The sequence below is a fragment of the Ammodytes marinus genome, assembly GCF_949987685.1.
Source record: "Ammodytes marinus genome assembly, chromosome: 11".
Classification (NCBI taxonomy): domain Eukaryota; kingdom Metazoa; phylum Chordata; class Actinopteri; order Uranoscopiformes; family Ammodytidae; genus Ammodytes; species Ammodytes marinus.
This window is the reverse complement of record NC_137215.1, coordinates 3,987,038-4,001,510: the sequence shown is the minus strand read 5'-3', so window position 1 is coordinate 4,001,510 and position 14,473 is coordinate 3,987,038. Positions and strand designations below refer to the sequence as shown.

Genomic DNA, 14,473 nt, shown 5'->3' with positions numbered 1-14,473 from the left:
AATGTGTCAGCACAAACGATACATTAGGCTACATGAAACAATATATTGTTTATATTCTTTAGTGCTTTCTATTGGAACCATTTGAAACTTGCACATGGCAAAGAGTTTGCTCATTGTATTGATTATTCCAAATCCTTCACCACCACTCCCATGCAATGGATCCTGCATTATTTAATTTGGTGGCAATTACATGCTGCCATGGACCTAATAGCCTCGTTTGGGAAGGAGCCGTCTTGCTCAGACCTGCGCAATTATGACGCTCGTCTAAATGCTGTGCGCTCAGCAACACGCGCGTCATAATTGCGAGAGTCTGAGCAAGACGGCTCCTACTCAAACGAGGCTATTATAAGAGGCTGCCCATATTAAGTGTGCTGTCGTGGTCCATGTGTCACACCCCAGTAGCCTACACTATGGGACACCAAAGCAGCTTCAATGCTAGCTCGCAGCTTGTCTTTAAACATAGAAAGTGTGCATATCCGAATCAGGTATACAATAGGCCTACGTGCATTAGCCAATTCGGTGGACATTTGACTTTTGCACGGCAAGGACTGTAGTCACTGAAGATGCTTAAATACATTTTGGCAACAAATAGGCCTGCCTTAGAAAAAATCTATTTAATAGAGCTATTTTCGAAACCTAGAGCATCTTAAAAAATACAACAACTTTTTATAAAGAGTGAAATTTACTTTTTGATGTTTATTGAGTTCAGTGGAATGATCTCGAATAACGTTTTGCCAGTTATTTATAGGCTAGTTCAAAGGGGTAGATTTCTGATTTCTGGGGGGAGGGGGTACAGGGGATGTGTGTGTCCCAATAGAAGAGGTAAATTAAAATATATATATATAGAAATACAAGAAAAGTGCTTTTGTTTACATCACAAAAATCACCGTAGTTGAAGAATGACCCATATACACAAATTGGTCTTGGAATATATCACACTTTTTGAGTGTTTGTGTTATATTAGGCCTATATCAGTTTAATTGTCAATACCAAAATTCATGTGTGAACTTACGTTTCAGATGACTTGAATGAGGAGCAGTGTAGAGAGAGAGAGAGAGAGAGAGAGAGAGAGAGAGAGAGAGTTTTAGTTCATGTACAAAAAGCAAACTCACAGCTCATTTTATTTTAATTAAAATTACACACACAGGGTAGAGATTATTAATAAATAATTCTCTAGCAGTTGGCTAGAGAGAAATAGAGACCAATGCTCGTGATTATGTCTGATTCCAACACACACACATATAGCTTACACGCCAGTATATACAATCTTTGAACACTGTGACAGCTACCGGAAACTTTAAGGTGGGCCGTTTTATTTCATGTTACTCAGTGCACGAGTTGCCGTCGTGATTCATTCAGTCCACCTTAAAATCACCGCGGGCCGGCCGGGCATAAAAGCAACTCTCGTCTCGGAAGAATTGTAGTTTAAAACGAATATAAGTTTAAAACGTTAACTATGACATTTAACTTATTAAAAGTATTGCGTTTTGATCTTGATCATGGACCTATAAAGACATCTCTCTTGATACAGTATATGATCATCAGTTGACGTGGGTGGGCCTTACGCGCCAATGGACTTTTGATGACGTAGTCCTAACTGTTTTGTAAGGGGCGGGAAGACAATAGTGTCTGCCTTTGTGTCAAATCAGTTGGATTATTACCAAAGATATGTTCTTATTATTATTTTTTTAGTTTTGATCATTTTAAGTGTTAATGTACTGTGGGAAAATTACTAAGAGAACAAAAGGAGGGAGGAAAAAAATCCGATTTAAAAAATTATTTCAATCTGTTTTTTACAATTTTACAGTGAACTATATGACTAACCCTAACATATATAACCCTATATATATATAGGCCTATATATATATATATTTATATATATATATAGGGTTATATATATATATATATGTGGGGTTATATGTGTGTGAATTGTAATTAATTTAAAAAGCGAGCTAGCTTAATATACAGTTTATGAGATAGAAGATAGATCACTTACCTTGTAGTGATCAATTGTTGAATTGAAAGAGAACAGATGAAAGCTCGGATCATATTTATATGGTGGTGGCGGGGGGCTGTGATAGGTTCAACCTCCACATCCCCCTATCAGATCTTCCTGGTAGACCTGTTGCTGAGGGCCCCGGAGACCTGGTCCAGGGACCTGGACCAGGGGTCAGGGGGTTTCCCACCCCGTGCCGCAGGGGCACAGACCTAGGTGGACCAGAAGTTCTCTTCTACTGTCCAGCCAATGCTGTACATCTGAGACTTCATTCCTGTGACAACAAACTATCAAGTAATATGGAGAAGCGCTTGTCTATGGATATACTGTCATGTAGGCCTTAATGCTGGTCCAGGACCTATTTTCTGAAACTGAAACCTCCTCATTATGATGGAATTTGTGGTGGAGTCTGGTCCTTCTTCTGAAAAGCCAGTACAGACTATTTCACAATAATAATTACAATTACAATAATAATGACAACAATGACAATAGATAATAAAAATAACTTTATTAATATAGAACCTTTTAAAAACAGTTTACAACGGCCTTTTGACAGACAAAGCTAGTGCAGGATAACCAGGCACATGCAGAATTAATACGTTTCAGCAGATAGAAGGGAAGACAGAAACAAAACTAGAAATACAAATTAAGGAATACATTTTTTTGTGTTTTATTATTAAGTATTAATATTCAAAAATTTTAAAAAAAGTAAATAGTATGTAATATACAGTGTTGTGCGAATGTTTGTGAACCCCTTGAGCCTTTTGGAATTTTATTTATTTTAACCATTATCAATCATTTTTTTTCAATACCAGTATTTTTTATATGAAATAACAGATGTTTGTTTATCAATTCATTGTTTCCCTTTGAGCATGTCTGACCTGTATGGGTTCAGTTTGGTGGGCCTAAACTGACCTGGTTTTATCCGTGTTTTATCTAGTGGCGCCCAATTTCTTCCCTAAAGATCTCTCATTACATTGGTCTATTTCATCAATCAATTTGGCCCACCTGATTGCGTTTACCTTGCTCGATTTAAAGCAGTTCGGATGGATGTGAGTTTGAGCATTTCAGCACAATCATAATATCCCGCCTTCCTCCAATGCAGCCCCACCCCCTCATTCCTATCCCCGTTTTTTTTGTTTTGTTTTTGAAGAAACTTAATTTAGGCTACACAAGCAGACTTACTTGCTTAATACTGTCTCCGTGCACAAAGTGAGTTATATTGTGGCTGAAGAAACTGGTGGCTGTAGTAGGCTACCGGTACCGCGCTGATCTGCTTGTATCACTGGTTTCACTTCAGATATGTCGGCCAGAACACCACTTATGCTTATAATGACACTAGGAGAGGAGGAGTAGGGTTTTCTCCGCTCTTTAATTTCCTTCTTTCACAGGCACAGCCGCATATAGATCGCGGAAAAAGAACAAAGGCTTAAACTCCGCTCGTGAGGAGACGTTTGAACAGCTGTTGCGACTCGCAGCCGCTAATAACATGCACAAACTATAACTTATAACAGCGATCGGGACTACATGTACATACTCACAATAGAAACATTACAAATAAAAACAACCTGTAAAAATCTGATGAAGAAGACACTTTAGAAGCATAGATAGTATAGGCCTATAAAAGAAGTTAAACAAATGCATTTGATTCTTAAATAACATAACGGGTACAAATAGAGAGTGCAACATATGGTGGTTAATAAACAAGTCGCATCCCCACTGGAGCGTTTGGTGATGTCGTAAAGTTTATCTTGTGACTGTCAACTGAGGCAGGCTAATACGCTATCCTTGATCTAAACTAACTAGCGATGACTGACCGATGCCCATATCTTGGACGCACGCACAGTTAAACAATTAAAACAGTATTAAAAAGCAAAACATACATTTCATTTCATTTCATTTCATTTTTATTTTGGTTTTTGTGTCCTGCACTCAAAGTGCCCAACCCTCATGGGTTTATAGGACACCATCACATACTACATTACAATCAAAATACAGAATATTGTACAGCTGGGTCTCTGAACAACATACTTCTTCTTCTCTCCCAGGCTTTACAGAGAAAGGTTGCAACATAAAAGGTTCCCTTTTTAAAACACAACTCAAGTTTTTCATAGTCGTCGAACCAAAAGAAATCAGCATAAATGGAAGACATCGTAGTAAACAATACATCCCTCAAATCATCATAAACTGGGCAATAAAACATAAAATGAATCTCATTCTCAATCTCCCTGAGGTCACACATCAAACAGAGCCTGTCTGCCTCTGGAGTATCATTGAACCTACCAGTCTCCAGCGCTAGTGGTAGTGTTCCTGAGCGTAACATACACATTCTTAGAGCAGTACTCACACTGTGCTTATGTAACGGGTGTGCCCGCACTGCTACTGTTAATGAAGGGGCGCACATCCGTTAACGGATACAATGGTCTGCGTTGTGTTCTGGGTGTCTGGATGCAAGGAAGGCTGGACCACAAGGAAGGCTGGACCACAAGGAAGGCTGGACCACAAGGAAGGCTGGACCACAAGGAAGGCTGGCTGGTCACATTTATTGACATCTGCACAAGCCAAAGAAAAACGTGTCACTGCATGTAAACGGTCGTAGACAGGGCCACATTCCCTCCTCCACTGAGACAGATAACAGCATTCTGAGCTTATATAATAATAATAATAATAATAATAATAATAATAATAATAATAATAATAATAATAATAATAATAATAATAATAATAATACACAAAATAACATACTAAATGCAATTTGCTGCATTCCCACAAACATAAACATGACCAGCATAGCTAATATACACAGAACAGATAAAACATTCATACCTGCACAAGCCAAAGAAAAACGTGTCACTGCATGTAACCGGTCGTAGACAGGACCACATTCCCTCCTAGCAAACAAACACACACACGGGGAAACACTTTAGTACTCTGACGCACATGTATACAATACAACTCTCAAAGTGCATTTACAAAGTGCTAGCTGATAAAACATCGCTGAAGCATGTTCACATACTTAATTCCTAACACATTAAATTGCACACTAAACATTTTCATTGTATACAAAACCATGTATATGCTAAAATATGACGACAAACACAACAACATACCTCCACTCAGTAAGGTTGGTGCAGACTGAGCTTGGCGCTGCATACACGTCACTAAACACGGACTTCTCTTAAAGCTACAGTACAGGTATAATAAACACATTAACATAGCCAGGTTACAAAATGTACCTAAACACATACTGGTTCATATTAATCAGCATTTGGTGACATTTCAACACAACTAAAACACGTCGTTTCACCCTGGTTACACTTACTCACACAGTCCAGTCCAGTCCATCCACACGAACAATAAATATTCCACAATCTGAAAAAAAAAAAAAGAGGAAGAAAAATATAGTGCACAATGCACATCCAATGTACGATGCTCCAATCTTCAACGTGCACAGCGACAGTTAGATTCAGGAGAGAAGTTAGTCACGTCAGGCAAAACTTACCTGGTGGAGAAAAAGTAGAAAGCAGTAAAGTCTGGGGTGGAAAGACAAGTCCAGAGAATAATGTCCGGGTCTAACACAAGTAGCTACCGCTACCGATAGCCTATAGCCTATTCAGCTAACCGGAGCTGCCGCTACCGGTGTTAGCGGTAGCTCCGGTTAGCTGAATAGGCTATCTTGAAAGGCAACACTTTCTGGGACTTTCTGCACATCGACTTAACCATCCATGTCAGGTATCTGCAGCAGCAGCACTGTCTCTTTTGAGCATAGATGCTTAGAGGAATGCAGCAGTCCGAGCCTAGGTTGCTACGACAACTCAGTAAGCTACAACATAAAATAAAAGATTGCGGTGGAGGCTAGAACGGAGGCGGAGGCGGCTTCTTCTTCTTCTTCTTCTTCTTTTAATTTCCGGCAATTGCCTTTTCAGCACATTGCTGCCACCCACAGGACAAAGATAACACGCGTTCAATGAACGATCTGAAAAAAAGCATTTCCTGCTGAGTTGAAAAGTTGAACAAAAATGGAAAAACTAAAGGTTTATAAAGTCGAAGTTTATAAAGGTCATACTTGTGTAAAATAAGTTTAAAAGGAGATGAGTTTTTTTTTAAATTATCTATTTCAAATAGCCTACACAATGGTATAACTGCAGCAAGACAAACTATGCAATTAATATTAGATATTATTGCATATTTAATCAAGTAAATAAATTACTATTTCATTTAGAACTGTGCCATATCTCTCCTCTTCACCCCAAAGCCCAAAAAACATTAGGATTAAAAAAAGACAGTGCCTCACCAGCCATAAACCTCACTGCACGTCTCTTCACATTCACACTCTCTCACTCACACACACACACACACACACACACACACACACACACACACACACACACACACACGGACTCTCTCACTCACACAAACACACACACAGTTTCACATGGGATGTTACTGGTTTCTATGGCAACAGTTGATGACAGTGTCTTCAGTTATTTTGGTCCTGTAATACACTGATATGCAGCAGTTGGTTGGACACCATTTAGCTTGGAAGCCCAAAACTTCCATTGTGTAGGTTCGGTAGTCACATCTATGCGACCGGCAGAATATGTCTTTTTTGGGTGTAATAAACCTTTAAATATCTCTGAAGTTATGAATTTTATGAAAAAATTGTGAATTATGGAAATGTGCTCCCATGCAAGACGAACATGGGACAATTTGAATCCTTAAAAGGAGTTGAAAAGTTGAATATATAGAGGTTTGAATAACATTTCTTGCTGAAGTTATGAAGAAGTTGAAAGACATGGATACAAAATCTTAAAACTATGAAATAGTAATTGAATAGACTTGGAGCTAAACTACCTTGATGGCTTGAATTTATATGAATCAGCTAAAGGAGTATGAAGATGTGGAAAAGTAAGAAACAGTCTTAAATATGAACAGTAGTGAATTGTTTAACTCTAATAGGAATGATGTTGAATATTTAAAAATGTCTAGATAAAATTACAATTGAAAGACATGAAAAACAATGTATGTGTGAAATAGGCCTTCAAAGAGCAGAGTGTTTGCCCCATTTCAACTGTGCCTCTACGAACTGTCTAATAAAGCGGAAAAAAGAAAAAAAGAATCAAGAAAAAAAAGTGAAATTGCCCTTTAATGGGCAGAGTGAGTCACCAAGGTGAGTGTATGTCTTATTGAGGGTCTGTGATCAGGCAGAAATCCCACCTTTTAGAGGCCTCAGAGAGGTCATTTCATCCAAAACGTCACCTCAAACCGCTGCCTCTAACTAGCGGACCCTGAGTCTAACTGACAAAATTATTTTATTGTTAGAACCAGAAGAATCTGATGAAGACACAGTGTGAAGATTATGTCTGTAATGTGAAGAATATGAGAACCAGAGCATTTCAAAGGTGTGGTACAGTCTGCCTTTCTCCAGAAATGTCATGTCTCAGTTATCAAGGCGGCAGTTGGTTGGACACCATTTAGCTTGGAAGCCCAGACCTCCCGTTGTGTAAGTCCGATTGCTTCAGTAGTCACATCTATGCGACCGGCAGAATATGTCCTACATTTTGATGTAAAAATTATCCACGTAGGGTTTAATTTGTGGGAGTGAGAGGCAGTTAAGTGGAAGGTTTTGGTGTATTTTTACACCAGTTCTACACTGTAACAGTTGGTTTCCCCAGTCTGCCTCTGAACATTCCGTCCCATCCGGATCCCATTATAAATTTAGAAAGAGGTTGAAAAAAGCTTAAAACTAAAACTGTGTTTGTTCAAAGACAGTTGAAGATTTTAAAAAGTTGAATAAGTGTTTAATAGCTGTAATTAATGTGAATTGTTTAACGTTTGAATGGAGTCTCTAGCTGAAAAAATGCGGGAGGAGATAGGTTTCAAAGCAGAGGAAGTTTTAGCGGTTTGGAATGCTGCTCCTATCCGCTTCAATGTTAAATAATTTTTGTTTAATTGCTATTAATTATGAAGTTATTAATTTTTTTGAAAATTTTGAATGAAAGCAATAATGTGGAAAATGGGCTGAATATGAGGATGGTTGAATATAGTTTGTGGAATGAAGCATGTTGAAGATATGGCCGGCCCTGAAAAGCGGGCGGAAGTAAAATAATAATAAATACGCAGAATATCAATGCTGTGAATGCTTTCAGCATTCACACCAAATACGCAGAATATCAATGCTGTGAATGCTTTCAGCATTCACACCAATAAATACGCAGAATATCAATGCTGTGAATGCTTTCAGCATTCACACCAATAAAGATTTGGATAACAATAGTGTGAATGCTGGAAGCTCCAGCATTCACACTAATAAAGATTTGGATAACAATAGTGTGAATGCTGGAAGCTCCAGCATTCACACTAATAAAGATTTGGATAACAATAGTGTGAATGCTGGAAGCTCCAGCATTCACACTAATAATAATAATAATAATAATAATAATAATAATAATAATAATAATAATAATAATAATAATAATAAGCTTTTCTAAAGAATCAAAAACTTAAAGAGTGTCAGTACAGTCAGGCAAATAGTAAATCAGATGGTAATCAAGGGAATAAACAAACACAATATGGCCCTCTTTGGAGAATTGCATATGTGTGGTGTGTTAAAGGGACACTGTGTAACATTTGAAGTAATCTATTAGCTAAAATCAATATCCTCATTCATAAATATGTCCTCATTGGTGTAAAATCACCTCTGTCAATAATCTGAATTATCCTCCTGAGTGGAGAATTACAAATATTAATATTACATTTTGTACATTGAGCAGGTAAGTCTTATGGAGGCATCCATGTTTTTGGAATGTCATCAGGTGCATTGTTTAGAATTTAGAATTGTTCTTGTCCTTGAAGGCCACTGTAGCTTCTGTTATTATTCTAAAGGGTTGGGGTTACCCAGGGAGTGTTGCATTCTAGAACTTTGTAGAACTTTCTTGATGATGTCATATTACACACTGCACCTTTAAAGATATGGGAGTATGAATAAGCCCCATGCCCTGTAGGCTGACGGTGCACAGTGGTTTGCTAGCGGAGATACTAAATAGTGCACCTTTTTAATAGCGTTAGTATTGTCAGGCATATAATAAATCAAGGAAACAAACAAAATAACCCGACTGTGGCTCAGTTGGTAGAGTGGGTCGGCCGATGATCAAAGGGTTGGAGGTTCGATCCCCGCCCTGCCACCTGTGTCATGGTTGTTGTGTCCTTGGGCAAGACACTTCACCCACCTTGCCTCGTGTGAATGTCGATAGTTAGCCTGCTATCGGTGTATGAATGTGTGTGTGAATGGTAACGTGGGAAAGGAAAACAGGTCTCCCTTGCAAAAGAGTCTTCGGACTCAATGGGATATACCTGTATAAATAAAGGTTAGGAAAACCCAAAACGTTCCCTTGTTGAATGCTTACCTTCCGCTCCGTGCCCCCTGTGCCCTGCAGGCTGACGGTCCACAGTGGTCTGCTGGCCGAGGTGTTCAGTGACTGGGGTCTGCTGGAGCTTCTGCTGGGGGAGCTACGCAGGAGAGCCAAGATCCTCAGGAAGGCCGGGGGCGTCTCCTCACCTCAAATAAGTAGGAACTGACATTTACTGTATGTTTCCTTAGCTTGTTATACTGTATAATCACGATTGAACAACTTACTAATGGCATAAATGGCAGGCTCTTCTGTCTGTACATGCTTTGTTTGATGATGTTCTGACTGTGACTCTATTTATATGTTCTCTGTTGTTTTAAATGATTGTCTGTAACTCTGGAACTGTGCTGCTTCCTGTCTTGGCAGGACTGTCTTGTAAAAGAGATTTTTAATCTCAATGATTTCTCCTGGTTAAATAAAGGTTAAATAAATAAATCAAAATGTGAGAGAAGAGCGCTATATAAATCAAATGTATTAATATCAACAACACTTCTGCTGCATTCAAGTGCTCCTCGGATGGTCAGAGTTTTACGACTTGGGAAGTGAGAAACAGGAACATCTTCTTTAACCTAGGGTTGTGCAATTAATTGAATTTTAATCGATGTTATAATATCGAACTTCCAAAAATATGTATAACGGCCTTTAAGTGAATTAATTATTATTATTATTTTCATAATACACGTAGTGCAATGATATTTAGTAAGGCTTTCTCTCAAGTGGTTAAAATACAAAAGTTACAATAGAAAGTATGAAAAAAAGTAGGGTGACTGACTAATAAAAAAAATATATAAAGTGATATATCAGTGGCTCAGCAGTAACATTTCACATGCAAAACTTCTACATTTTTTTTTTTCTGTGTTGTTGATATTGTATTATATTAAAATATGTGTGCTCTTTAGATCCCCAGCAGCTGCCCTGTGTGGAGGGCAGTGAGAGACTGCTCACCACCTGCATGCTTCAAGTTGTGTCCACACTTACTCTGCGCTCTATCAAAAGCACAGGTAAACAACGTCGCTTATTTTCATTTTCACATTTTTCTTTCACCATTTGCATTATTGTCTGTTTCTTTTATTTAGGTAAGGATTTAGTTTTTTGTATCAGTGAATATCTCCTCATGATCCGCTACCTGTCCTTACCGTGTGTGCGCTGAAAAAAAAATCGTAGGCTCTGTAAAGAGGAATGTTGCTATAGCTACAGTGGTCCCCTTTCTTTTTTTTTACATATCTTTTTACAGAGCCTAGGCTATTCACAGATTTTTACAAAAAAGTGATTTTGACAACAAGCATTTTCCAGAATCACTGACTCTACCTTTAACTCTGGTCCTGTGTGTTCTCCAGTGTCCGTGCGAGACCTTGGAATGGTTCCCTACATAAAGATCTTCCTGGATGAGGACCAGTACCGCGGTCCCACTCTCAACATTCTGGAGCAACTGGCTGAGATCAACCCGGAGGAGTTCATGAGCACGGCCATCGGAGCGCTCTGCTCCTCCACACAGCAGGAGCTAGGGCTGAAACGGGACCTTCTACAGGTACACAGACAGACGGACAGACGGACAGATGGACAGACAGACAGACAGATAGACGGACGGACGGACGGACACCACACACGCTCACTCACTCACTCACTCACTCACTCACTCACTCACTCACTCACTCACTCACTCACTCACTCACTCACTCACTCACTCACTCACTCACTCACTCACTCACTCTCCAGGCAAAAGAAGAAAAAATTCAAGCACTGGTCAATTTTGTGATTTTTGGGTATTTTGCTTCCATAAAACTATTACTTTTTTCATAGTTATTTAAATAAAATGTCCAAAATATAGAAAAAAGTTAAAAATAAACGGCTGTCTGCAAGTGCTGTGTCCGCAAATCAGCAGTGAAAAAGTTCAAAATCTAGCGTACAATTTAACAAATAAATTTTTTGGAGGTAAGCATCTAAATACGCGGCGAAAAAGCCCTATTCTGCTGGCCCCCTCTTAAACATTACAGCACTGACGTCTCCCCCAAACTCCTTATAGTGACTGCGCTTACCCCCATCTCCATAAGGTAACACTCACTAACTAATGCATAAATACCTCATATAACCGCACTTCAAAAAAATCCTGAACTGCCCCTTTAGCTGCACATGTAGTCTCCACTCTCCATCAAAACATAACACATTGTATAATGCACTTAAAACATTATAAACTAGTGAATTTATTTTCTTAGCATGTGGGACCCTGATTGCATTACGGACAAATGCAGATTGATTTGCGTAAACCGGTTTAGCCGTCGATTCGATTAAGCCCGGAGCCTTGTGCTGTTGGAACACTGAAGATTACCACCTCTATCAGATCACTGAATGGGACAGAGATGTGATTAAGCTCTAACTAAGTTACACACCCACTGTATGTGTCCGCTTTTATAGATGGCAGAGAGAGAGAGAGTGTGTGTGTGTGTGTGTGTGTGTGTCTCTTAAAGCGTGTGTGTGCGGTTTTGCTTGTTTTGTGTGCGTGTGTTTTTGTGTGTCTCTAAAAGCGTGTGTGTGCGTTTGCGTGCGTGTGTGGAAAAGTGTGTGTGCGTGTCTCTGAAAGCGTGTGTTTGCGTGCGTGTGTGGAAAAGTGTGTGTGTGTGCGTGTCTCTGAAAGCGCGCATGTGTGTGTTCGTTGGTAAGTGTAAGTGTTCGTTTTTATAGATGGGATGAGAGAACACCACTTACTTGCAGATTCTGTGTGCATTCAGTGTAAGTGTTTGTGTAACACTGTAAACCAATTTGAGTTTTAGACCTTAGGAGTGAGGATGTTTTTGTCCGGTTCGCACTTTGAGACAGGCCTTTAAAGGAGCTGTTTGAGGGTTAACACTAGGTTTTAAGGACAGGCCTTTAAAGGAGCTGTTTGAGGGTTAACACTAGGTTTTAAGGTTCAGGTATGAATTAGGTTTATGTTAGGGTTAGTGTAAGGGTTGGGGTTAGGCATGTAGTTTTGATACTTCGGTTACGGTGAGCGGCTAGGGAATGCATTATGTCAATGAGCGTCCTCACAAGTATAGCCCTACAAACGCGCGTGTGCGCGCGTGTGTGTGTGTGTGTGTGTGTGTGTGTGTGTGTGTGTGTGTGTGTGTGTGTGTGTGTGTGTGTGTGTGTGTGTGTGTGTGTGTGTGTGTGTGTGTGTGTGTGTGTGTGTGTGTGTGTGTGTGTGTGTGTGTGTGTGTGTGTGTGTGTGTGTGTGTGTGTGTGTGTGTGTGTGTGTGTGTGTGTGTGTGTGTGTGTGTGTGTGCTGTTTTTTGTGTGTGTGTTCTTTGTGCTAACACAGTTAAAGCAGGTGGCTTAAAATCGGATTGGTTACGACCCGGGTTGGCGAAGTGTTAAGAGCCATTGTGATTACTCCAGTTTCAGATAATCACATTTGGCCGTGCGTTGCGCCTCACACATTACCTGCCTGATGGATTAGCTCTGTAAATTGAATAAAAGATCATTTGATTGCGTTCACCTCGGAAAACTAGTTACCGGAAATGATTTATGAGATATCGATATGTTTCATCTATTTTTTAACGACGTTGTTTTTAATTGACTAGGGAGACGCTTTTAAGAACAAAGCTAAACGTCTAGTAAACATGTCTTTTAGAACAATGCTCAAAATGCCCTTTTTATTAAAGCTGGCAAATTCTGACTGGATAGTATTATTGCATTGTTAAGACCTATTACATACAGTAGTATTTTTTGATTTATAATATGAAAAAAGGCTCTATCCAAAAATCTGTTCAGTAAAAACTTTGGGACACTATTGGATGTAAAACTGAAATGAAAATTTTACTGTGACTTTATCCAACATCTAGATTTTTAGTTAAAGAGATTCAAATTGTTGTTGTTTATTGCCAAATGTGCAGATTTAGTAACATAGACCACCAGTGCAATAGACCACGTGCAATAGAGCAGTGTGCAATAAACTCAGGCACTTTTTCTCGCACTTTCCTCGCACTTTAAATTGTCTGAATGTTTTTATGTCCTAGAATTACCGTGTGATGTTCTTGTTGTTTTTAGCTTTGTCCAATGTGTAGGCCAAGGTTTTACTGTGTTTTTACTGTGTCATATTGTTGTTGTCTACTGGTTAAGCAAAATGTAGCACAATGCCCAAGACAAATTTCCTTAACAGGACAATAAAGTTTACCCTGACCCTGACCCCCTGACCCTGAACATATCTGAAAAAATTGTTGTACAAATAAATATTGTTTTAAGAATCAATTGGCAAAGTATAAGTAATGGTTTTTTTTGCACTTCATATCTATTGTCTTGCCTTGAGACATTGCGTCTATCAAAAAAATACATTTTCTCTTAATTTTGATATAGAGAATCTGCTTTGTCAGATGTATGATCAGCTCATGCCATGGGTTTAGTTTGTTGTGGTGATTCCACATGTGTGCTGGGCTAAGCGGTCGCGTGTTTCCCCTGGTATTGACACATAGCAGTGGGGCATTTGTGGGGAGGGGGGTTTTGAGCATTCTCATTTGTGCCCTGCCGTGACATTTCACATGTGTATGTCTATCTGCCAAGTGCCCAAGTGCCCAAGTACAAACTACATTGTGCACAGCTATGAACAGGGGATGAAAGTTCAAGGTTACATTCAAGCCATTGCCAGACATAGTTGACACAAAGTTGATTAAGCCTATTATCAGCTCCACAAAACTCTCTCTGTATTTCTCAGTATGGCAGCGTTTACAAACTGGTGTCACACCTAACACTGTTACAGCAGCTCAGACAAATCCCAAGAAGAGCCCAAGAAATGTTTCAGTTGTCGATTCTACTTATCGAAGGCACTTTATATATTGAAAGGTGGAGTCAGCGATTCTGGAGAATTCTTATTGTCAAAATCACTTTTTGGCAAAATCAGTGAATATCTCCTCATGATCTGCTACCTGTCTGTACTTTTTGTGCGCTGAACAAAAATTCAGTGTTGATACAAACAGGGATGTACAGTATATATAGCTACTGTGGGCCCCTTTGTTTACATGCCAGTTTCCAGTTTAAATTAGTATTATTACAGGGTCAATTGAAATACAGCACTGCAGTGGGCCATCCCTGCTTTAAA

General features: G+C 39.2%; 1 protein-coding gene and 1 long non-coding RNA gene across 3 annotated transcripts in view; one reads left to right on the top strand and one right to left on the bottom strand.

Moving 5' to 3' along the window:
• The window catches only part of wdfy4 (WDFY family member 4), a 116,112-nt gene that overhangs the window by 39,783 nt on the left and 61,856 nt on the right, over nucleotides 1–14,473 (top strand). For both annotated transcript variants that reach the window (XM_080037131.1, XM_080037130.1), the window contains exons 11-13: nucleotides 9,433–9,563; nucleotides 10,305–10,406; nucleotides 10,743–10,933. In XM_080037131.1, the coding sequence (XP_079893257.1) occupies nucleotides 9,433–9,563; nucleotides 10,305–10,406; nucleotides 10,743–10,933 (424 nt within the window). The remainder of the gene's footprint in view (nucleotides 1–9,432; nucleotides 9,564–10,304; nucleotides 10,407–10,742; nucleotides 10,934–14,473) is intronic.
• On the bottom strand, nucleotides 2,526–5,873 carry LOC307257797. Its single transcript, XR_013845105.1, has 5 exons — nucleotides 5,499–5,873; nucleotides 5,319–5,368; nucleotides 5,107–5,180; nucleotides 4,823–4,887; nucleotides 2,526–4,548 (listed from the first exon to the last, which is right to left on the bottom strand). It is a non-coding gene; the product is annotated as an uncharacterized lncRNA (long non-coding RNA).